This window comes from Dromiciops gliroides, chromosome 1 (genome assembly GCF_019393635.1).
Source record: "Dromiciops gliroides isolate mDroGli1 chromosome 1, mDroGli1.pri, whole genome shotgun sequence".
NCBI classification, from domain to species: domain Eukaryota; kingdom Metazoa; phylum Chordata; class Mammalia; order Microbiotheria; family Microbiotheriidae; genus Dromiciops; species Dromiciops gliroides.
This window is the reverse complement of record NC_057861.1, coordinates 302,377,850-302,404,133: the sequence shown is the minus strand read 5'-3', so window position 1 is coordinate 302,404,133 and position 26,284 is coordinate 302,377,850. Positions and strand designations below refer to the sequence as shown.

Here is a 26,284-nt window from a genome sequence, read left to right as displayed (position 1 = left end):
ATGGCTTCTTTTATTAAGGCAAACAACACGTTCGCCATTACCCTCCTGAAAATGCTTTGCCAAGAAGAAGGAAAAGATGTGTTGTTTTCTCCCCCAAGCATCTCATTTACCTTGGCCATGGTTCTCTTGGGAGCAAAGAATGATACTGCAGCCCAAATAGAACAAGTAAGTATGTAAATCACAAAGGAAGGAAAGAGCCAGTGTATTTCCTTGCAAATGAACTTACAATTAAGCTTTTGATCATTGATTGGTTGATCATGATAGTAGAATGTTATGGAATGGAGGTATGAATGGGCTGGGACATACTGCATTAAGCATCTTATTGCCAGGATATAAAACAAACAAAAAAATTAAATATGAATTTCACATTTTTATATAATTAAAACTGTGGTTTAAAAAAATCACTAGATGATTTTAAAAAAAGATCTGAGAGGGGGCAGCTAGATGGCGCAGTGGATAAAGCACCGGCCCTGGATTCAGGAGGACCTGAGTTCAAATTCGGCTTCAGACACTTAACATTTACTAGCTGCGTGACTCTGGGCAAGTCACTTAACCTCAATTGCCTCACCAAAAAAAAAAAAGATCTGAGAGGATTCTGAACATCCAGTCTGTGGAGACAGGCAGGGATGGCAGAGATAGCTAAAGCTCGTGACCTTTGGAAATCAAAACCTGTGAAGTTATGTCATTATTATCTTTTGATGCCCATTATTTTTGGTGCTTTATTCTTGACTATTCCACTACTGAAGAGCTTTTTCTTTTCTTTTCTTTTTTACTTTTCAAATTTTAAATTTATTTATTTAGAATTTTCCCCAAGTTATATTTATAAAGAAAATTTCACATTGATTTTTTTCAGTTAACCTTATGTTTTTTTATTGAATAGAATTTTACTTTCCAAAATATATGTAAAAACAAATTTTAACATCAATTTAAAAAAAATTTGTGTTCCAACTTCTCTTCCTTCTCCATTCCCACCCCCCACCCACTAGAACTCAAGCATTTCAAAATAAGTTATACATGAATAGTCATGGAAAACATTCCCACATTTGCTAGGTTGTGAGAGAAAATAGTCAAAAAAACCCCAAAACTTCAGATTGAGGAATTGTCAAAGAGGAAAAACAATTTTTTTTAAGTGTTTCCAGGGGCAGCTAGGTGGTACAGTGGACAGAGCACCGGCCCTGGAATCAGGAGCACCTGAGCTCAAATCCAGCTCCAGACACTCAACATCCACTAGCTGTGTGACCCTGGGCAAGCCACTCAAGCCCAATTGCCTCACTTAAAAAAAAAAAAAAAGAAAAGAAAAGAAAAAAAAAGTTTCCATCTATTTTCAGATACTATCTCTTCTTTCTCTGTAGATGGGTTGCCATTTACATAAGTCCTTCAGGGTTATATTGGATCATTGCCTTGCTGAAAATAACCACATGCTTCCCAGCAGATCATCTTACACTATTGCTGTTATTTTGTACATAGTACATTTCACTCTGCTTTAGTTCATGTAGGTCTTTCCAGGTTTTTCTGATAGTATCCTGTTCATCATAACCTAAATAAAGTACCTTAAACTTGACAAAGAATTTTCTTCATATTAGCCCAGCAAAGTAGGTACCATATGTTTTGCCATTACATGAAATCATCATAACTATTTCCCTCCATCCTATTCCCTTCCCATAATATTTACTCTATTTTCTATCTTCTTTTAAACTATTCCTCCTCAAAAATGTTTTACTTCTGACTGTCCCCTCCCCTACTCTGCACTCCCTTTTTTTTTTTTTTCACCCTTCCTTTCTTATCCTCTTCCCCTCATGCTTTCCTGTAGGGTTAAATAGATTACTCCTCCCAACTGGGTGTGAATGTTATTCCCTCCATGAGCCAACTCTGATGACTTTAAGGTCTTTGAGCTAATTTTGTGTTCCAAATTTTCTTCCTCCCTCTCTCCTCAAACCTCCCTATGAAATCAAGCAATTCAATATGGCATACTTGTGCAGTTATGCAGAACATCTTTACCTTCCTCGAAAGTATTTGGCTTTTTACTTCTCTCTCCCCCAATCTGTCCTTCCCTCCTTCCCCTCTTCCCCCCCACCCCTTATCTCCCTCCCCTCCCTCAGGGCAAAAATATATTACTATATCCACTTGAGTATGTATGTTAGTCCTACTTTGAGTCAATTCTGATGATATTATGGTTCACTCACTCCCCAATTCTTTCCCCCTCTTCCCCTCCCCTCCATAAGCTTTTTTCTTGTTTCCTTCATGTGAACAACCTCTCCCCAGACCATCTCTCCCCTTCCCCCTCCCCCAGTCTATTTCTCCTACACCTCAACCCTATTTTAAAGATGTCATTATGGGTTAGTTAGGTGGCACAGTGGACAATGCACCAGCCCTGGACCCAGGAGGCCCCAAGCCCAAATCCAGCCCCAGACATAAGACACCCCACAAAGAACAAAACATAAATGCTTTACAGATATCATCCCTTCATAGTCAGTTCAGACCTGTGTCCTCTGTTAATTCCTTACTGAGATAATTCTTATGAGTTCAAAGTATTATCTTCCCATGTAGGAATATAAACAGTTTGATCTTTTAATATCCCTCATGAAATCTTTTTCCTGTTTATCTTTTTATGCTTCTCCAGGGTCTTGTATTTGAAAGTCAAATTTTCTATTCAGTTCAGGTCTTTTCATAACAAATGCCTGAAAATCTTCTTTCTCATTGAAATTCCATGTTTTCCTCTGAAAGATGATGCTTAGTTTTGCTGGGTATGTGATTTTTTGGCTGTAGTCCCAGTTCCTTTGCCCTCTGGAATATCATATTCCATGCCCTCCGGTCCTTTAATGTAGAAGTTGCTAGATATTGCTTTATCCTTATTGGAGCTCCACAGTATTTGAATTCCTTTTTTCTAGCTGCTTGCAACATTTTCTCCTTGACCTATGAGTTCTGGAATTTGGCTATAATATTCCTGGAGGTTTTCCTTTTGGGATCTCTTTCAGGAGGTGATCAGTGGATTTTTTCAATTTCTATTTTAGCTTCTGCTTCTAGAATATCAGAGCAATTTTCCCTCACAATCTCTTGGAGGATGGTGTCTAAGCTCTTGTTTTGGTCATGGTTTTCAGGTAGTCCAATGATTTTCAAATGATTTCTCCTAGATTTATTTTCCAGGTCAGCTGTTTTTCCAAGGAGATATTTCACATTGCCCTCTATTTTTTCATTCAATTGGATTTGCTTTACTGTGTCTCGGTTTCTCATAAGGTCACTAGCTTCTTCCATTTGTTCAATCCTAATTCTTAGGCAATTATTTTCAGCAGTTTTTTAATCTCCTTTTCCATTTGGCTTTTCAAACTGTTGACTTTTTTCTCGTGACTCTCCTGCATTGCTCTCATTTCTCTTTCCATTCCTTCCTCTCTTTCTCTACATCTTCACTCTATCTCTCCTACTTTCTCTTCAAAGTTCCTTTTGAGAGCTTCCATGACCTGAGACCAGTTCATATTTTTCTTGGAAGCTTTGGATGTTGGAGCTTTGACCCTGTTATTATCTTCTTCTTCTGAGGATGTATTATGGTCTACCTTTCCCCCAAAGAAGTTTTTGATGGTCTTCTGCTTTCTCTGCCTACTCATCCTGGCTTACTATTTCTTGGCTTTTTACTCCTTAAAGTGTAGCGCTGCTTCCAGGACACACTGTTCATGCTACAGCATGGCCCAGGGGGTGATTGGGCTTCTTCTCAGCCTGCCTGGCTTGTGAGTAATCACAGCCACTTTCTCTTTGACCCGGAAACAGAAGTCTGATTGAACTCTGATTCTCTATGGTCGGAAGCTTGGCGTGCTTTTACCCCTCCCCCGCTGGGCCACCACCACTCGATTCAGCCCACTGGTTCAGACTCGGGGTGCTTTGCCCCAACTCCAGTAGATACTGCCTCCATTTCACCCCAGCCTACCGCCGAACCCCCTCACCAGTCTGTGATCGGAGCCTTAGAAGCTGCTGGTGCTGAAGACTCTGACATGCGCTGGAAACACTGTCCCTGGCTGGGTCTGGACTGCATGCTGAGCTGTTCAGCCTGATCAGTAGGTGATCAGAATTCTCCTCTTTTGCGGAGAAATAGTCTCACTCTGTTCTTATGTGCATTAGTCTGTTCTGGGTTTTGATTTTTTACTGCATTATTTGGGCGTGAATGGACAGGTTTATCTGGAGCTTGTGGGAGTCACAGCCTCTCCTCCGCCATCTTGGCTCTGCCCCCACATTGATTTTTTAAAACTTTGTATTCCAAATTCTCTCCCTCCCTCCCTAACCCCTTATGAACTCAAGCAATTCAATATAAATTATACATGTGTTGTCATACAAAACATTACCACATTAGTCAAGTTGTGAAAGAAAATGGGCAAAAAACTTTAGAAATAGGGACTAATAAAAAATTATTCTTCAATCTGTATTCAGTTACCATTAGTTCTTTCTCTGTAGATGGATTGCATAGTCTTTCTGATAGCATCCTGATCATCCTTTCTTACAGCACAATAGTGTTTCATCCTAATCTCATACCACAATTTGTTCAGCTTTTCCCAAAGTGATGGGTATCCCCCCAATTTTGAATTCAACTTTTTAAAAAATCTCTTTTAGGATACCAACCTAGTAGTAGTATTACCAGGTGGAAGAGTAGGCATGGTTTTTTAGCCCCTTGGCCATAGTTCTGAATTGCTCTATAGAATATTTGAATCAGTTTACAACTTTACCAAGAGGATATTAATGTCTTATTTTCCCTATATCCCCCACAACATTTGTCATTTTCCTCTGCTGTCCTATTATCCAATCCAATAGGTATGAGGTAGTACCCAAAATTCTTTTGACCTGAATCTTCCAATCAATAGTGAGTTAGAGCATTTTTTTCATATGACTATAGGTGGCTTTCATTATTTCATCTGAAGACTTCATATCTTTTGATCATCCATCAATTGGTGAATTGCTCTCATTTTAACAAATTTAACTCAGTTCTCTGTGTTTGAGAACTGAGGCCTATCAGACAAACTTGCTTCAAGTTGTTTTTTTTTTTCCACAGTTACTATTGCTAACTGTATTACCCTCCATCCTATTCCCTCTCTTTGATATTTATTTTCTATCTTCTTTCACCCTATCCCTCTTCAAAAGTGTTTTGTTTCTGACTCCTCCTTCCCCTGATCTGCCCTCCCTTCCTTCCCCCTTCTCCCTTATCCCCTTCTCTTCCTACTTTCCCGAAGGGCAAGATATATTACTATACCCAATTGAATGTATATGTTATTCCCTCTTTGAGCCAATTCAGATGAGAGTAAGGCTCACTCACTCCCCTGCACCTCCCTCATCTTCCCTTACACTCCATAAGCCTTTTCTTGCTTCTTTTATGTGATACTTTACCCCATTCCACTTCTCCCTTTCCCTTTCTCCCAGTGCATTACTCTCCTCCCTTAATTTTATTATTTTTTAAAGATATCAACATGTGGCCATTAGGTGGCACAGTGGACAAAGCACCAACCATAGACCCAGGAGGAACAGAGCCCAAATCTGGCCTCAGACACCCAGCACTCACCAGCTACATGACTCTAGGGACCCAACCCTGATCACCCCAGGAAAAAAAAAATAAATGCTTTAAAGATATTATCCCTTCATATTCAACTCATACTTGTGCCCTCTGTCTAAATATACTCCACCCAGCTGCCCTAATAATGAGAAAATTTTTATGAGTTAGAAGTATCATCTTCCCAAGTAGGAATGTAAACAGTTTAACCTTTTAATATTCCTCAAGATTTCTTTTCCCTGTTTACTTTTTTTATGCTTCTCTAGGGTCTTGTATTTGAAAGTCAAATTTTCTATTCAGTTCAGGCCTTTTCATCACAAATGCCTGAAAGTCCTATCTTTCATTGAATTCCCATTATTCTTTTCCCCTGAAAGATTATACTTGGTTTTGCTGGGTAGGTGATCTCGGTTGTAATCCTAGTTCCTTTACCCTCTGGAATATCATATTCCATGCCTTCCAGCCCTTTAATGCAGAAGCTGCTAGATCTTGTGTTATCTTGACTGTGACTTCACAGAACTTGAATTGTTTCTTTCTGGCTGCTTGCAATATTTTTTTCTTGACCTGGGAGTTCGGGAATTTGGCTATAACATTCCTGGAAGTTTTTATTTTGGAATCTCTTTCAGAAGGTGATCAGTGAATTCCTTCCATTTCTGTTTTACCCTCTGTTGCTAGAACATCGGGGCAATTTTCCCTGAACAATTTCTGGGAAGATGATGTTTAAGCACTTTTTTTGATCATGGCTTTCAGGTAGTCCAATAGTTTTCAAATTATCTCTCCTGGATCTATTTTCCAGGTCAGCTATTTTTCCAAGGAGATATTTAACATTGCCCTCTATTTTTTCATTCATTTGGATTCGCTTTGTGTTTTGTTTTTCATAAAGTCATTAGCTTCCATTTGCTCAATCCTAATTCTTAAGTAATTATTTTCTTCAGAGAGCTTTTATATCTCCTTTTCTATTTGGCTTTTCAAGCTGTTGACTTTTTTTTTCATTACTTTCCTGCATCACTCTCATTTCTCTTTCCATTTTTTCCTCTACCTCTTTTACCTTATCTTCAAAGTTCATTTTGAGTGCTTCTATGGCCTGAGACCAATTCATATTTTTCTTGGAAGCTTTGAATGGAGGAGCTTTGACTTTATCTTCTTCTGAGAGTATATTTTGATCTTCCTTGTCATGAAAGAAACCTCCTAGGGTCAGCATATTTTTCTGACTGCTCATTTTGGCAGCCTATTTCTTGACTTTTAACTCCTTCTTAAAGTGGGGCACTGCTTCCAGGGGGAGAAGACTCACTGTTCCAAACTTCAGGGGCTCCCACATGGTATGATTTAAGGAGAGGCATGTTCTGCACTTCCCTGGCCTGTGCTCTGGTCCATAAGTAACCATAGGTCTGCTTGCTTGTTAACACAGGAACAGATTTCTGTTTCACAGTGGTGGCAAGCTCGGGCATACATGTGCCCCTTCCCCACCTGGGCTGCCACTCAAGATTGTTTCCTGGTTCTGAGCACAGGCAACACAACAGAGTTTCGCCTCAGCACCAGCAGAGAGCCCTGCAATCTCCCCCCAGCCAACTGCTCAACCCCCTCACTGGACCATGAGCTGAGTCCAGAAGTAGCAGCTGCTGCAGCCAATTCAGAGGTTCCCTCTGGTATGGCCTGTGTGGGGATGGATCTGCATGGTGAGGCCCAGGTCTGGGCTCCGCTCTCACCCAGTACAACAGACCTTTCCTGCCAACCCTCTAAGCCATTTTTGGCTGGAAAATTATTATCTCACCCCATCATTTTGTGGGTTCTGCTACTCTAGTAAGTATCTTAGGGCATTATTCAGAGCTATTTGGAGGGATCTTGGGGAGAGGTCTGTAAAATTACTGTTTTTCCTCTGCCATCTTGTCTCTGCCCCTGAAGAGCTTTTTCTACCCTCCTTTTTCCCCTATTCACAATCCAGAGCTGTATTCACTGTAGGACTTATAGTTTCCGTCCTTTGCCTTCTTCCTGAGTTGGTGTTTTTTGTATATTCCATTCTATCAGGTTTGGCCTCTCTCTACTTTCCAAGGCGATATGAATGATACTGATAAATGAACCCATGTTAGTATGATGATGGTTCATAGATAGAGGGCTGTCTAAAGTGTGTGTGTGCGCGCGCACACGCACGTGCATGCAGCCTCCTGAGCTCTTCCCTCTACAATAGTCCCAAGTTTTAGGAACTTATCCAAAGAAATGATCCTAATGATAAGTTTTTAGGATGAAAAGGAGGGGGGAAATGGGACCAGTAGCCAAGAAGGTTTTTTGAGTCCACCTCAGATCATACCCTTCTTACTTAGGGGACCAATCGAAAGAACATTATTCATTGATGAATGATTGAAGTGAGAAGTCATCTGAAACACAAATCACTTCTAGAGATCTTTAAACCTGAATGAATAGAAACACCAGGTAGAATGACAGGCATAGGCTTGCTTAGCAGTGAAATAATCCAATAGCTAATCCTGCAAAACATTTTCCTACCCAATTCTATAACATTTCTGGATTTTCATAAAGTGATAATAGGATTTGAACTGGAATATATGTTGATCTCATCTAGTTCTACCCCCTATTTTTAGAGATGAGGAAACTGAGCCAGAATTGTGATGTGTCTGGTCTAAGGTTACAAAGGTAGGAAGTTAAAGAGATTGGATTCAAAATTAAATGGGGGGGCAGCTAGATGGTGCAGTGGATAGAGCACCAGCCCTGGAGTCAGGAGTACCTGAATTCAAATCCGGCCCCAGACACTTAACACTTACTAGCTGTGTGACCCTGGGCAAGTCACTTAACCCCAATTGCCTCACTAAAAAAAATTTTTTAAAAACCAACAAAATTAAATGGGAAGTCTCTAATTTTAGTATTCTTTCCACTGCTCCATACTACCTTTCCTTGAGAATTACAGGAAAAGGTACCTTTGTCAGTGGCTGCTAAGTTATCTCCTGATCTCCCACAGTTTTAAAAAACAAAACAAAATAACAAGGTCTGGACTGGTGGTATTTTTCAACTTTAATTTTGTGAACTTTAAAAATATTGAAAAGTTTCATCCTTTACAAAATTCTCTGGCTCTCTTACGTATGTATAACTATGCAATTAGTAACTCCAAACAAATATGCAAGTTAATTCTTGAGCTTTACTGAACCAGAATGGGGCCTCTTTTCAACCGCTTTCAAACATGTCTTTGTATAATCTTTGGATTTAATATACTTTTGACTCAGAATCATGTCTGACACTCTAGGCAGGGAGCGAGGGGATGGCTGTCCTGCTGGGAGACATCTCAGAGAGGCTTCAGTGGGGTGGCCAGCTCTACTCCTCTCTCAATCTTGACTTTCCTTTACAAAGACTCTCAGCCAGCCTTAAGTAACATCTCCCTTCTATCTTTCAGGGGCCTACCAATCTTTTATAATTTTCCTCTTGAACATTTTAACAATCAAACCCCTAAATTCTTATATCTAGCACATCTAGCCCAGACTTCTTATGTATATATTTGATATGATCTAGTTACTTTTCTTAACTTAATTTTCTTAAGTGCTCATTAACTTTCCCTTTTAACTGCCTTGATTTTGTTTGTGCAAACACTGTGGGTCTTTACCAGAGTTGCCTTTTCTAAAGGCATTTTTTATAAAAGTTGACTGGGTGCTGGGATATAAAAATATCAACAAATTCAAAAAAGCATAAATAGTAAGGACACACTTTGCTGATTATAAAATGGAATTAAAGCCAGTAAATGCATTTGAAGAAATAATTCAAACCTAAATGAAAACTAAATAATACTCAAGAAGGTGAATCAAAAGAACAAATCTGGTGATAGGTGTCTCTGTAGTTAGTGAGGCTGGCTGACAGGCAGACCTGTAGTTGAAGCCTTCCCAACTTGGTGTTGAACCTCCCAGAGTTCAGGATACATTGTCATAACCTAACAGAAACAAGTAGTCTAGCCCATCAAACACCAGAAGCCAAGGAGTCAATGCAATAGCATTTTGGACTTCAGCTAATTTGCATTATAAGCCAAAAACCTCCAATGGCAAGACCTAGTTTTAGGTGCACATAGACTTTTAGGTGCAAACGGTAATTGTTCATTTTTGTTTAATATAGCACTGCCAGACATGATTCCTCACTTGAGGAAACATCCAGCAGTACAATGAGTGGATTTCACTTTCCTATACAACTGTAGACAAGCAGTGAAATGACTTTCTTTTCTTTTTTTTTTTTTAGTGAGGCAATTGGGGGTTAAGTGACTTGCCCAGGGTCACACAGCTAGTACGTGTTAAGTGTCTGAGGCCGGATTTGAACTCGGGTACTACTGACTCCAGGGCCGGTGGTCTATCCACTGTGCTATCTAGCTGCCCCTGAAATGACTTTCTTAACAAATAACACACCTAGAAATGGAGCCCAGTTTTTCATGTCAAAAGATTTGTAATCCTCCAAATTCTTGTTTTCCTATAAACTTACACAAATGTCCTAAATATGGATTTAAACTTAGCTTAAATATTTAATTTCAGCCTTTGTAACTTTTTGAGAGGGTAAATTTAACTACTCTTTGATATTCAAGTTCTTTACCCTTAAAGGGGTCCTAATAAGTTAGGCTTTGGTCAGTTTCATGTATATATTTTCATAAGAATCCAAAGTGACTGAACTTTACCATCTTTTATGTTGGCTCTTTCCCCCCTCTTGCAATCATAGAATCTTAGAACTAAAAAGACTTTTCTCAATCCATTCATCTAAAGAAATTTTAAATTTTTTCCAATTTTATGTAAAAACAATTTAAACATTCCTTTTGTAAAACTTTGAGTTCTAATTCTGTTTTTAAAAGAGCTCTCTTCAATGGATTTTTTGTGCTTTCAACATTTGATTTATTTTTCATGTTTACCTAAGTTTTGTACTTGAAAATCAAAATTTCTATTCAGCTCTGGTCCCTTCATTAGAAATGCTTGAAAATGCTCTATATTTAATTTAATATCCATTTTTCCCCATAAGGATCTTATTCCATTTTTCTGGTATGCGATTCTTGATTGTAATTAAAGATCCCTTGATTATCACATTCCAAGCCCTCAGATATCTTATTTTGGAAGCTGCTAAAGCTTGTGTAACTTTGACTGTGGCTACATAAAATTTGAAATGTTTCTTTCTGGTTGCTTGCAATATTTTCTTCTTGGTCTGGGATTTCTGGAATTTGGCTATAATATTTCTTGGAATTTTCATTTTGAGATCTCTTTCAGGTGGTGATTGGTAGATGATTTCAATTTCTATTTTACGTTTTGGTTCTAGCATATTAGGGCAATTTTCCTTGATAATTTCTTGAAACATGAAGGCTAGTTCTTTTTTTAATGCTTTATTTTTTATTTATTTTAAGAGTATTCTTTTCAAATTACATGTCAAAATTTTTTAGTATTCATTTTTTACAACATTTTGAGTTCCAGATTTTTCTCCTCCTTCCTGTCTTCTGAAAATGATAGCCATAATAGGAAGCAGGATGGATATCAGAGATGGTCTACCATTGAGTCTATCTTTAGATTGTACACACACAGATTCTAGCAAGCTCTTCATCTCTTTGACATGGGAAACCTTGACAATTCAAGGCATCTCACATTCTCATGATAATCTTGCTTTTATATAGAAATATCCTTAATCTTAAATCTTTAGCTTCTACCCTTAATCCTTGTCTTATGTAGTCATTTGCTTCCACCTGCCCAATTGGGAAACTTGATCACAGTTCAAGGACAGAAAAGAATGCTTGTGGTCACTCAAAGACCAAAGTACAGATTAGGAGAGCAGGGATCACACCTCTCCTTAGCTCATATCAACTTAGAAGCATCAAAAACTTATAGACCCCCAGAAGTAGCTCTGAAAACAGTAGCATGAAAAAATCTTAAGCTTAGGACAGTGTTTTTTCCACTCCAGGAACACTGGCAAACTTTAACATAAAGTTAAAAAGGTTAAGAAGTAGGCTGGAAAAAATACCAAACAACAAAAAAAGAACCTAATCATAAAAAGTTACTATGGTGACAGAAGATCAAGATACAAAATAAGAAGACAACATTGTCAAAACATCTACAAACAAGCGTCAAAAAATATTAATTGAACACAAGCCCAAAAAGACTTCATTAAAAAACTAAAAAAAGATTTTGAAAATCAAATAAGAGAGATGGAAGAAAAATTGAGAAAAGAAATGAGTGCTACAAAAAAATTATGAAAAGGGAGTCAATAGTTTGGTAAAAAGAAGCACAAAAATACTGAAGAAAAGAATGCCTTAAAGAAGAATTGGTCAAATGGAAAAAGTGGGACAATAGTTCACGGAAGAAAATTATTCCTTAAAAATTAGAATTGGGCAAGTGGAAGCTAATGACTACATGAGACATCAAGAAACAATAAAACAAAGTATAAAAGTCAAAGGATGAAGAGCCAAAAGGAAATGCACAGGAAGCCCCATTTGTACAGTATCTGCTATGTTTTTAGAATAGATCAGGTCACAGTGAAAGCACACAGTGAATACAAATCTATTTTTATTTAGTCCATTCTCTTGTTTCTTGGTTTATAGTTGTGATTGTACCTTGAATTAGTATCTGTTAAAAACTTATATGTATGCTAACGAAAGGCAATAGACATAATTTTCAGATGAAAAGACAAGGTGGACAACATTGTCACATATTTCAAATTGGCCAAGGAGAATGATTGAGAAAAAAACTAGTGGATTTTGATGATCATTAAAATACTGGAAGAGTCAGTATGTGGTACTGGAAAGAGTTTTGAACATGGAGCCAAGAAAGATCTGGATTTTAGATCTGGCTCTAAAATTTACTAGATTTAATACCTTGGGTCTCATATAGAAAGGGGAAGTGGTAGTTTTTATACTTTTAATATCCATCTCACAGAGTTTTGAGAAGGGTAAAAAGTAAAGTGTTTTGAGGCCATGCTGTTAAATGTAGTTTGTGTTTATGTAGTTAAATGTTAAATGACTGATGCTAAATGTAGTTTGTAACGATTGGAATGACGCCACCTGCTGGAGACTCTCTGTAGAAGAGTTCCGCCCATGAAGCGAAGGTCTTTGAGGGCAAGACCAGGAGTCTTTTCTTTGGCGTCAGGAAGTGACGCGGGCTAGTGGGAGGAGGAAGAGACTGGTGCTCGGGCTCGCTCTCTTTTCCTTTGAACTCTGGTGGAGAGCGGAGCTAGAAATGTGCTCTCCCTTTAATAGATAGGAATCTAGGCCTTTCTCTCTCTTTACCAAATTCTTATTCTCCTTAATAAATGCTTAAAAGTATAACTCTTGCTAAAGCTTATAATTTATTGGCGACCACTCATTGGATATTTTAGACAGAATAGCAAGAATTTTAGCCCTTAACAAGTTTAAGTAATAAAGATGGAAACTCTTAAAATAGCATTAATTGGTGACATTTGTAAAAAAAAAAAAACCATTAACTGCTAATCTGAAAAATTTAGAACTATCTATAGCTGTATTAGCATCTGAAAAATTATAACTTGCCCATAAGTCCTGCCATGGTCACCACTCAATATAAAAATATTATTAACTGGGCCCTAATCTGTGAACTCCTGGCTGGCTCACTATCTGACTGCTTTTAATTTAGTATGGGCCATTTATAAATTCCCACAACTGCTTCTCCCAAATTGATAAGAAAAAAATTAGGAAGCCTCTTTCAATTTAACAGCAAAGGGGTTTTTTATGAGAATAAATTTAGAGGAAAAATATACAACCCGACTGTGTTTTAACTTTCTCTCCTGCCACCTGTGTGTCTCTTGCCTGTGTCTGGCCAGTCCACTGCTGCAGCTCCCTGTGCTTACAACCCCTGAGCTGCCTCTCCTTTCACTTAACTTTCCCTCTCCTTTCACTGCTCTGCTCCTCCGTTTGTTTCTGTAGTGTCTCTGTAGCCTTCCCCCTTTCACTGTAGCGACCCCCTCTTCTAACTTCTCCCTTTCATTCTTTTTCTCTTTCACTCCCGCTCCCCTGAGCTTCTTCTCCCACTGACTGACCTCCAGCATCTCTATGTCTTCTCACTAGCTCCCTCTAGTCTCTATGCCCCAGCCTATATATCCCTTCTTCCCCTCAGAGGCCCTGGGCTAGGCTGCCTACACACACCAAGCTAATTCATTCTCTCCCCCAGGCTGCAAGGAGCCTCATGCTGGGCAGTCTTGGAGCTGGGAGCTGGGAGCTGGGTGGAGGAAGCTCTGGTGTTTTTCAGGCTTTTCGTGCATCTCCCGGCTGAGCAGGGTGTGGGCACGTGAGGTTTATGTGCCCGGGGCGGTTTCGGGGAGAGCCATCACACTGGGGGAAGGAGCAGCCCATTCGGGGATCCCAAGGCTAATTTTAGCCACCTACACATTAAAGGTTAAAAGACATTAATTGATAGCAAAAAAAAAAAATGGAGGTTGGGCAGGTCCATTTGCTTGAGAAATTTGGCAACAGACAGAAGAGGATAATAGCTTGAAGTGGTTTAGCCAAGTCAGGAGAAGGCATTTTCTGAATAAGAGAGACCTGAGTATATTTATAAGATGAAAGGGAGACAAAAATAAAAAAAAGGAAAGCTGAAGATATTGAAGGTCAAAAGTGAAAGCAGGAAACACTGGAGGGAAAAAATGAGATGGAGTATAATTTCTCCCTATAAGACTTATTTTGAGTAGGCTATTGGATAATCTCTTTACATTTCTTGTTGTTCATTTTTGCAGGTTGTCTCTCTCATTAGATTGTAAAATTCTCGAGGGAAGGGACTATTTATGCCTTTATTTTTATCCCTAGCACTTAGCACAATGACTGATACATTGTGAATACTTTGTACATGCTTGTTGACTTGACAAAAACACAGCTATTAGGTGGGATAACCAGAATTCAAACCCAATTCTTATAAGTCCAACCATACTTGAGGTCCAGATGGGCCAGGGCAGATTATGTTGGGGGAGGAAGGAGAATAATATCAATTTTATTCCCATGGGACAACTTTCATTGAAGTCTGAGTCTAGAGAGCTACTTTCTTTTTTTCTTTTTATGAGATATTTTATTTTTTCCGTTACATGTAAAGATAGTTCTCAACTTTTGTTTATACATGCTTTACAATTTCAGATTTTTCTCCCTCCCTCCCCTCCCTCCCCCCTCCCCTAGACAGCAGGTAATCTGATATAGGTTATATCTATATATCTCTATACATATACATATATATATATATATATATACACACATATATATATACACATAATAACATTAATCCTATTTCTGCATTAATCCTGTTACAAGAGAAAGAATCAGAGCAGTGATGCAAAACCTCAAAATAGAAAAAAAAAAAACAGCACCCAAAACAAAAGAAATAATATGGTTCAATCAGCTTCTATACTCCACAGTTCTTTCTTTCTTTTTTTTTTTTTCTTGGATTTGGAGATCCTCTTCTATCATGAGTTCCCTGGAACTCTTCTGTACCATTGCATTGGTGAGAAGAATATAGTCCATCACAGTAGGTCAACACTCAATGTTGATGATACTGTGTACAATGTTCTTCTGGTTCTGCTCATCTCACTCATCATCAGCTCACGTAAGACCCTCCAGGTTTCTCTGAACTCTTCCTGCTCATCATTTCTTACAGCACAATAGTATTCCATTGTATTCATATACCACAACTTGTCCAGCCATTCCCCAATTGATGGGCACCCCCTTAACTTCCAATTCCTTGCTACCGCATAAAGAGCAGCTATAAATATTTTTGTACATGTGGGTCCCTTTCCCCCTTCCATGATTTCTTTGGGCAAAAGACCTAAAAGTGGGATTGCTGGGTCAAAGGGTATGCACAGCTTTATCGCCCTTTGGGCATAATTCCAAATTGCTCTCCAGAATGGTTGGATCAGCTCACAGCTCCACCAACAATGCATTAGTGTTCCAATTTTCCCACAGCCTCTCCAACATTTATTATCTTCCTTTTTTGTCATTTTAGCCAATCTGATAGGTGTCAGGTGGTACCTCAGAGTTGTTTTAATTTGCATCTCTCTAATCATTAGAGATTTAGAGCATTTTTTCATATGGGAATAGATAGCTTTGGTTTCTTCATCAGAAAACTGCCTGTTCATATCCTTTGACCATTTCTCAATTGGGGAATGACTTGGATTCTTATAAATTTGATTTAATTCTCTATATATTTTAGAGATGAGGCCTTTATCAGAAGCCCTGGCCTCAAAAATTGTTTCCCAGCTTTCTGCCTCCCTTCCAATTTTGGATGCATTGCTTCTGTTTGTACAAAAATTTTTTAATTTAATATAATCAAAATCATCCACTTTGCATTTTATAATATACTCTATCTCATGTTTGGTCAGAAACTGTTCTCCTTTCCAAAGATCTGATAGGTACACTATTCCTTTCTCTCCTAATTTAGCTATGGTATCACCTCTTATGTCTAAATCATGTATCCATTTTGACCTTATTTTAGTATAAGGTGTAAGATGTTGGTCTAAGCCTAATTTCTGCCATACTATCTTCCAGTTTTCCCAGCAGTTTTTGTCAAATACTGAGTTCCTATCCCAGAAGCTGGAGTCTTTGGGTTTATCAAACACTACATTACTAGTGTCATTTACTACTGCATTTCCTGAGCCTAGCCTATTCCATTGATCTACCACTCTATTTTTTAGCCAGTACCAGATTAGAGAGCTACTTTCAACTTTGGCAATAAAATTATTTTTGTTTCATTTCTGAGTGTTTTGGTGTCTTCCAGGATGACATTGTTCTGTGACATGTTTGGCTTTGCTGGATTTGTTTTATTTTCCCCTTGAATAAAAGGTAAATCAGATATCCCCTCCTAGGATAGCCTGCACATGCTCAATTCACAATTAACCAGTTTTCTCCCTAATTAAGCAAAGATTGCATGAAGCTTTCGCTCAGAAAGTTTGTTTTCTGTTTGTCAGAGACTTACTGAAAAATTGAATGTCCTCTTCTTCCCCACTGCTTTTTCTCAGTTATTTTCTTCAGACAGAGGTGAAGATCTTAACCTGTGTTTCCAATCACTTCTCACCCAAATGAATGAACCAGACCCTTCATATCTGCTTGAAACTACCAATAGACTCTTTGGAGAGAATGTTTTAAATTTCCTCCCAGTAAGTCATGTGTTTCTACTTAATCAAAGTGATTATGAAGAATATTTGATGAGGACAATGAAATCTAAGTCTCAGATTAGATCAATACCCCACTATACCTTGCTGCCTCTGGTTGGATACTATGTGCTATTAAAATGTGATTTGCATGAACATTGGAGGGGAAGAAATGAGATGGAATATAACTTGTCCTATAAGAATTCTTTCAATAGTCTGCAATATCATTAAGAAACAATCTTACTCATTGGGAACATACGTTTGCATGTTTCTTAAAAGATGTTCATAATAAAAATATTGGTATATTCCTAAATATTATTTTTGTTATTTCTTAGAAATAGGTAAAAGAAATATCTGACTTTTCCCCCTGCTCTCTTCTAGTCTTTTAAAGAATCCTGTGAAAAGTTTTACAATTCTGTACTGGAACATGTTTGCTTTTCTGAAGAGGCAGAGACCATGAGGAAACACATAAATGCTTGGGTAGAAGACAACACTGAAGGTCATAAATTTATCTTTTCATGTTGGCCATATTGGTCATCTTTTCAGAAATATCCATATCAGTGGCTTACATCTTCACAGAACTCCAAAACCTCAGAGGCTTTATAGTCCTATCTGCACCTCATTAAGGATCTCTTCCAAAACAGACCACCTGACAAAGGGTCATCTAAGCTTTCCTTGAATGCATGTAATAAGAGGTAGTACCCTACCTTGTGAAATAGCCCATTCCATCTTCAGAGAACTATAATCCTTAAGAAGTCAACTTATAGAGAACTTGAATATACCTCTCTCTAGCTTCTCACCTTGAGTGGTCTTGACTTTTTCACCTACATCATAGCTGTCTAGTGGCTTCTGGTACCACCAAGTGATCAAACACAGTGATGCCTATGTGAAGTACTAAAAGTTCCATGATATTTCCCTACTCTACTTTATCACAGTCATCTCCTCAAGCACTGATACTCTGTCTTGCCCTCCATTCCAGACAGGTTGATGCTGAGGTACTCACATACAGTCATTCCTTTCTCACTTTCTGTACTTCGAGTACTCTGTTTGCCCAGACTGGGAACAGCTTGCATTCTTCTACCAGTTTTTAGTCACTGAATGCTTCAGAGTTTCTCCTAGTTAAGTCAGGTATAAGTTCCATCTGATTCTGTCCAGCATATTATTGGTTTATCATATTGCAGATTTGTATCTCTTTCCTGTATTTATCAATAGGAAAGGTAAGCACTTATCCTTTGCCAGGCACTATGCTAAGTGCTTTCCAATTATTATCTCATTAGATCTTCATAGCAATCCTGTGAAGTAGATGTTGCTATGATCCCCATTCTACAGTTGAGGAAACTGAGGCAGAGATAATCTGTGATTTGCCCAGGGCCATACATCTAGTAAGTGTCTGAGGCTGGATTTGAACAGAAGTGTTTGGAGTCTGGGTCCAGTAACCATCTCTGATTGTCTGTTATCCAAGAACCAACGTAACTAATTTCTGAGAAATTCATCTCAGAAGATTGCCAACTGAGATGATTTTTTTAAAGCCACCACAGCTTAAGGGGAAGTTTCAGTCTGCATTCACAGAGAGAACATAGATTCTTGAAACATTGAAGTACACATTTTATTTGCATATATTATATATTTCTATATCTCTTTTTCTTGATTCAAAATTATAATTCCTTTGAGAGTACAGACTATATCCAATCAAAATCCCTGCTGCCTAATGCAGTGTCATTGTGTGATGTAATGGTTAGAATGCTGAACTTAGTCAGGAAGACTTGAGTTGCAATCCTGGCTCAGATACTTATTAGCTATATAACCCTGGGCAAGACACTTTTTTTTTTAATCAACCTCTGTTTCCTCTTCTGTTAAATAGGAAAAATAACAGCACCTACCTGACAAGTTTATTTGGATCTAATGAGATAATAGATAAAAGATGAATTATATACTTTGAAATGTTGTATAAATGTGGACTATTATTATTATACAAGAGAGGTTTTTTATAACAATGAAGTTTTTTTTTTAATTTTAATGTTTAGAGCTGGGCATGTTGGCACATGCCTATAGTCCCCGTTGCTGGAAAGGCTGAGGCTGGCGGATTCTTAATCTCAGGAATTTGAGCTGCAGTAGGCCTAAAATAGATCAGGTATCTGCACAGTGTGACACCCATAACACAAGCTCCCAGTAAAGGAGGTTGCCTAAAGAGAGGTGACACTATACAGATTAGAAAAATGGAGAAAGTTAAAAGCTTTCATGCTGATCATGAGAAGCTAGAACATTTCTAATCTGGGTAAAATGGGGAGGTCTGTCTCCTTCATTAGATATCAAATTAACTTAGAACCTTAAAATATCTGGTGCTCAGTATAGGATCTTTTATATGTGCCATGCCAAAGTTTATCAATGGATGTATGTCTAGGAATGAAACATATTTTCTACTTAATTCTTAAAGGTAAAATTTTAGAGGCTGTACCCATGGATTCAGTTAATCCACTTAACCTATTGATCTTTGTGAATGCCATCAAGTTTAAATTAACATGGAAGACTGATCCTGAACCTATGAAAAGAACCCCTAGAAGTCAAAAAATCATACAGGTAGGATGGAAGCAGGGAGGGTTAAGGAAGGGTTTTACAGATAACATAGAAACTGTTATGAGGGAATATGTTAAAAGTAATTGCAATATGCCTTTGAGGTGAATGAATAGTTTAAATTTAAATGAATGGTTTAAAAATTCAGACATTTAATTTTTTTTCGCTTTTTACCTGCCCTTTTCCATAATCTGACTTTGATCAAATGTTCATTTGTTTCTTTTAAGCAGGAGTACAGATTCAGTCAGATTATATCAAAGGAAAAGCTATTTCTGGGATTCTATATAGAAGAGCTGAATGCTACTGTTTATATAAGTTCATATGATCAAACGGAATTGATTATTATATTTGTGTTTCCTCGTGATGATGGCAAAAAGGTAAGACTTGATGGATACAATGACAACTATGCATTCTTGTATGTCCTTATTCAAATTGTTCTTTTCTCATTGTCGAGTTGTTACCATAGACTTTGGATATGATTTCCATTCTCCCATGCTGATCTTTCAAAAGGCCCAGGGATGTAGTTAATTTTTTTAAAAAATATCAACTCAATTCTTGATATATGCCGTTGATCTTTATCATAAGACTCAAAATAATATTGGATTTAGAATAAAAAAAGAATGCATTTGATCAAAAAGAGATATTACCTTCTTTGCAAAAGAAAAAGGAAAGGAGAGAATCTTCCTTAGGGATGAAATACCTTTAGGTCAGCTGTAGGGATAGGGGCCAAGAAAGATAAGGATAACATTTTATGAATTTATGAAGCATAGATTTAAACTGAAAACTTGTGGAAAAAATTCTGGTTTCTGAAACCCACAAAGTACCCAAGAACATGACTTCAAATTTTGATTCAGACACTTACTAGATGTGAAGCTCTGGGCAAGTCACTTAACCACTGCCTATCTCCTCAACTGTAAAATGGGCATAATAACCACACCTACCTTGCAGGGTTGTTGTGAGGATCAAATTACACACACACACACACACACACACACACACACACACACACACTACATACATGCATATATATTTACATGTACATGTATATGTATGTATATATATATGTGTGTGTATATATATATATATATATATATTTATATACATAATGTAAAAAAATATTTTATTACCTGGTAGGCCTAATCTGTGAACTCCTGGCTGGCTATCTAACTGCTTTTAATTTTGTGAAATTTAAAATTGGATATTAGATCATAAATCTCCCCTACTTAACTTTTCCCTTAATTTATCTCCCAGACTAGTAAATGGAAGAAGCTTCTGGTTTTCTAGATAGAGCCTTTATTGTATATAAGGTGTTGTTGATTAGAAGGATAGGAAAGTAGAAATACAGTAGAAATCGTCTTAAATCTAGGCTTAGTCTATATTTCTTATAAAAACTCACCAAACCAAAAAAGGCCACCTTTGGAGTGAGGGAGACCGTCTGTGCTGCGCCGCCAGGAGTCCCGCCAAGCAGGCAAAAAGGCCTACTCTCCTTCTCTCCACCCCGGAAGTCAAAAAACCCGGCAGGCAGTCTGACATGCGCAGCAGGCGGACTGTACCCGGCAGGCAGTCTGACATGCGCAGCAGGCGGACTGTACCCGGCAGGCAGTCTGACATGCGCAGCAGGCGGACTGTTCATCTCCTCCCCAAAAGGGTGGTCCTTGAAAAACTGGCGTCTTTCAGTTATCCTAACCGACTGTTAAAAACTTTCATATTTTACCACAATTTAATATGGGCTGTTTATAAATTCCTACACGGCTTCTCCTAAAATGATAAGCAAACAGTCTCTCTCTCTTTTTTTAATAAACAAAGCAGGGTTTATTTATATGAAACAAACTTAGAATTAAGTGTAGAAACAAGCAAGGAATACAACCTGAAACACTCTCTCTTTCAGCTTTCTCTCCTGCCACCTGAGCTTCTCTGGCCTGGGGGTATGCTGGCCCCCACTGCTGCTGCGGCTGCTGCTGCTGCTGCTGCTGCCTGTGCTTACTGTTTGCTGTACCTGCAACTTTCTTAGCGTCTCCCTGTGTCTCCTTTATCTGTAGTGTCTCCTTCTTCTAGTGTCCCCTCCTAACTGCAAGCCCCCCTTTGTCTCCCTACGTCTCTTTTTATTAACCTCCTCTCTCAGGTGAAACTTGGGCTGCCCTCCCCAGGGCCATGGCAGAGCCTGTGCCATGCCAGGAGCTGGGGGCTGGGCAAAGCAAGCCAAGGTGTCCCTCAGGCCTCCTGTGCGTATTCCCACAAAGCAGGGTTTGGGCACTGGAGGCTTGTGTGTCTGGGGTGGTTTCGGAGAGCTGTAGTGCTGGGGGAGGGGCATGGTCCATTCAGGAGCCTGAAGCTAATTTTAATGCCTACAATAAACATACACACACATATACATATGTGTTTATATATATAATTTATATATACACGTGTGTGTGTGTGTGTGTGTGTGTGTGTGTGTATAAAATTTGGTTTGGTTTGCAGGACAACAAGGGTTAAGTGACCTGCCCAGGGTCACACAGCTAGAAAGCGTCAAGTGTCTGAGGTTGGATTTGAACTTGGGTCCTCCTGAATCCAGGGCCAGTGCTCTATCCACTGAACCACCTAGCTGCCCCCCCAAATGATATACATATATATTTTTTAATAAAAGTATTTTATTATTTTCCAGTTAAATGTAGAGATAGTCCTCGACATTTGTTTTTATAAGATTTCCAATTTCAAATTTTTCTCCCTCTGTCCCCTCCCTCCCCCATTCCCCTAGATAGCAGGTAATCTGATATAGGTTTACACACACACATATATATATATATATACACATACATATACATATGTGTTTGTATGTGTATATATAATAACATTAAACATTTCTGTATTAGTCATGTTATAAGAGAAGAATCAGAGCAAAAAAGAAAAACCTCAAAAAAGAAAAATAACAGCACCAAAAATAAAAGAAATAGTATGGTTCAATCAGCATCCATATTCTGAAATGGTTTCTAGATCTTTGAAAAAACTGTAAAGTCTTATCCTCAGCTTCTTGCTTCCTATTTATAAACCCTCTCAACCAACATGGAATTCTCCCCATATTTCAAAAGTAAAGCCTTCTTTTCCTTCTATCAAAGCCAGAGACAAATCCAGTGTTGGTCATTCTAGTTGTTGAATGAAGATGCTTCATACCCTGTTCAAATGAAAGTACAGGCTTACTTATTCTTTTGGCCTCTGCTTAAATAATGAAGATGGTCTTCTCTTGTCAATTTCTGGCAACAATAAGCAAATGGGAAGTTGGAGAGGAGTAAGATTTTTAAGGTCCCTGAAATGATTCTAGGCCTATCCAGTGAGACTTGAGGATAAACCAGACTTAGACATTTGATCTTAGAAGTGGGTGGCATGGTCAGACCTGTACTTTGAGGACAGGTTTGACAGCTGAGTAGAGGATGGACTGGAGTAGAGAAAGTCAAGGAAAGAATATTGTCCAGAAGGCTATTACAATAATCTATGAATTAGGTGATAAGGACCTATGCCAGAGAAGTGGGAATGTCAGAGTAAAGGAGGGCATATATGGGAAATGATGGACACAACAACTGATTAGATATAAGGAGTCAAAGTAAGGAGTCGAGAATGACACCCAGATTGAGAGGCTGGCTAACTGGGGAGATGGTATTACCTTCAACAGTAATTGGGAAGTTAAGAAGATTTTAGGAAAGAATGAGTTGTTTTGGACATCCTGATCTTAAGATGTCTATATGACATACAATTTGAGATGTCCAATATGAAGGTGCATATACAAGACTGGAAGATGATGGAGAATGGTTAGAACTGAATTAATAGATCTGTGAATCATATACATAGAGATAATTGAACCCAGGGGAGTTGATGAGATGACCAAGAGAACTAATTCATGAGGAGAAGAAAAAGATGGCCTGATGGATCTCTACAATTAGGAACAAAACCTGGATGAAGATCCAGTAAAGGAGACTGAGTAGTGGTCAGGCAGGTAGGTGTATAAGTAGAAGAGATCGGGGCCAAAAAAATCTAGAGAGAAAAGATTCTCAAGGGGAAAAAAGGTGATCCACATTGTCAAAAGATGCAGAAAGATAAAGAGGGCTGAGAATTGAGAAAAGGACATTAAGTTTAGAAATTAAGAGATCATTGGTAACTTGAGAGACAGCTGCTTCAGTTGACTAATGAGATCACAATCCAGGTAGCAAAGAATTAAGAGAGTGAGGAGAGAGAAAAAGGAAACATCAGTTGTAAATGGCTTTCCCAGGGCAGCTAGATGGCTCAGTGGATAGAGTACCGGCCCTGGAGTCAGGAGTACCTGAGTTCAAATCCGGCCTCAGACACTTAACACTTACTAGCTGTGTGACCCTGGGCAAGTCACTTAACCCCAATTGCCTCACTAAAAAAAAAAAAAAAAAAAAAAAAAAAAAAAAAGAAAAGAAAAAAGTAAATGGCTTTCCCAAGGAATTTAGTCATGAAAAGGAGAAATATAAAAAAAAAATAGCAGAAATGGATGGATCAAGTGAAGGTTGTTTGTTTCATTTGTTTTTTGGTGGGGGAAGGGAGGGTGTGGAGGAGACAGAAATACTATAGGGCAGCAGGAAAGCATCCAGTAGACAGGTAGAGAATGAAAATTAGTTAAAATTGGCTTGAAAGAAGAGACAATCACTTGTATATGTATAGGAGTTTGCCTTGGCCAAGAGAAAGACCACTTCTTCATGTGGAAATGGGGGTAAAGGAAAAGGCATTGGAGTGATATGAGAAGTATTTGGAGAAAAACACTTTCCAAAAGGTATGGAACAACCAATGTGATGAGCAAGGTAGTGACCCATCAGGAAGGTATAAAAGGATTACCTTGCTGCAGTTTGAACCAAACTGAGATTATGTAACAAAGATTTGTAGTGGATAAAGTCAAGGTGGTTTCATGATTTTTCTCCAACTTCATTCAGGCCAAGAATAGAACCTCTGAACACTCTAGTCTAGGGATGTCAAGTGCGAAACTGTTGTTAGAAAGTGGATCCCAGGGGCAGCTAGGTGGTGCAGTGGATAGAGCACCGGCCCTGGATTCAGGAGGACCCGAGTTCAAATCCGACCACAGATACTTGACACTTACTAGCTGTGTGATCCTGGGCGAGTCACTTAACCCCAATTGCCTCAGCAAAAAAAAAAAAAAAAAAAAAAAAAAGTGGATCCCAAACCATACAACAGCATATGAAAATATGTAGGGTAATAGGTATATGGTTTCCAACAATTTACCAAGTGCCCTCTGTGTAACACAGACTAATCAGTCTATTGATTCTCTCCTCAGCTCTCCTCCCCACCTTCAAGCATTCCTATATAGAAAAAACACACATTAAAGTACTTATGCCTATCTTCAATCCCCTTTCCCCTTGTGTGGTTATATCTATTTAAACATAGCCCCACAGAATAGCAATGCTTATATTTTGGGAGATGAAGGCATTGGCCGGGGGTTGGAAGGAGGGAGGCAAGGGAAGTGCCCAGTTAGTGTATTTGACAAACATTACAAAATTGCAGCTGACCCTGGGGAAACAGTTACTTTCTAGCTACATAGTGGAAGGAATATGAACATATGGAGCTATGCAGGCAGCTTAATGTTGGGATTTTCAAATCTTTCCTTTCAGATGGAAAAAGAGTTGACCTATGAAACATTTATAGCCTGGACAAAGCCAGATGTAAGAGCTTTGAAGAAAATTTTGGGCAAACAATTCTTACCCAAAATCAAGATAGAAAAGTCTTATGACATGTTTAATATTCTCTGCAGTTTGGGTATGTGTGATGCATTTCATAAGGATAAGGCTGACTTTTCTGGACTGTCAGAACTCAAAGCTTTTTACCTATTAAGTGTTTTTCACTCATCTTCTCTGGAATTCAATGAAGAAGGGATACAAGCATCTGCTGCCACTGTAGCCTTGGAGATACCAGGAAATGCACAGGGAAAAAGAAGATGTAAGACTGCTAGTTTATATTTTTTCTTTATCTGGAGCCAAAAAATTAAGAGTATCCTGTTCTGTGGCAGAATTTCCAGTTCTTAAAGAGATGCAGCCACTCTCTCCAAAGCATCACTGTTTCTGCTACTTCCCTGCCTCTCTCTTATTAAGTTGCATAAGGATGCTATGTGTGTATGCATGGTGAACTGGTCACTGTAGTGTAGTAGGAAAGAAAAACTAGTAAATCACTTCATCACTATGAAACATCTCACATGCACTATATAACCCTATACATTTTTGCCCTTTGCCCTACATACTGGCAGACCCTGGGGTCAAAGCCAGGAGTGTGAAAACAGGCTAGAAGGTGGAAAAGTCTATGCTAGGATCACTTGGGTAGGAGGGCCTAAGGTGGTTTGCAAATATACTCCCCTCTTTTTTTATACTGTCTTCCTAACAGACAATGTTTCTATAAAATCCTTGTTGGCTCATCACTAAGTCGGTCAATCTAGCAAATGCTAGATACTGAGCATGTGTACCTTAAATACTGAGCACATGTACCTTTGCTCTTTTGAGATTAAATGGCAGACCTACAAATGCTGTATGTGATTGTGAGTTCTATGTTTTCAGCATCAAGAAAGCACTTGTGAGGGGCAGCTAGGTGGCTCACTGGATAGAGCACTGGCGCTGGAATCAGGAGTTCCTGAGTTCAAATCCCGCCTCAGACACTTAACACTTACTAGCTGTGTGACTCTGGGCAAGTCACTTAACCCCAATTGCCTCACTAAAAAAACAAAACAAAAACCAAAAACACTTGTGATTATGTGACATTTGAAACTCAATGTGTGGTTGCCTTATTCCTGTCCCAAGTGTAGGGAAAACTAGCTAGGGTTTACTTATAAATTAGAAGCTTTAGCACCAGTTTTGGGCATTAGGCATTTATTAGGGGAAAAAGAACTCCTGGGTCAGAAAGCCAAAGAAAAAACCTATCTAGCCCAGTGTCCTCAATTCCTGCACCACCAGCCTGAGCAATGAACTGAATGAGCAAGCTTCCTCTTTGTCTCCAGGAGAGGTGGTCCTTCCACATTGCTTCAAGCTAATTGGCTAGCATCACCCAAATCCATTGGTTCACTGGACTTGAGGGTGATCCTGTGTTGAGGTCAAAGTCCACAGCCTCTGAGAGCACACCCTCTTG

At 38.6% G+C, this 26,284-nt stretch overlaps 1 protein-coding gene across 1 annotated transcript; it reads left to right on the top strand.

The window, feature by feature from the left end:
• On the top strand, positions 1 to 25,250 carry LOC122736918 (serpin B6-like). Its single transcript, XM_043979320.1, has 7 exons — positions 1 to 169; positions 5,030 to 5,044; positions 16,482 to 16,606; positions 16,982 to 17,099; positions 19,035 to 19,164; positions 19,395 to 19,548; positions 24,787 to 25,250. Exons 1-7 carry the CDS (start codon positions 1 to 3, stop codon positions 25,195 to 25,197), a joined length of 1,122 nt encoding a protein of 373 aa, XP_043835255.1. The 3' UTR covers positions 25,198 to 25,250.
• The last annotated feature ends 1,034 nt before the right edge of the window (positions 25,251 to 26,284 follow it).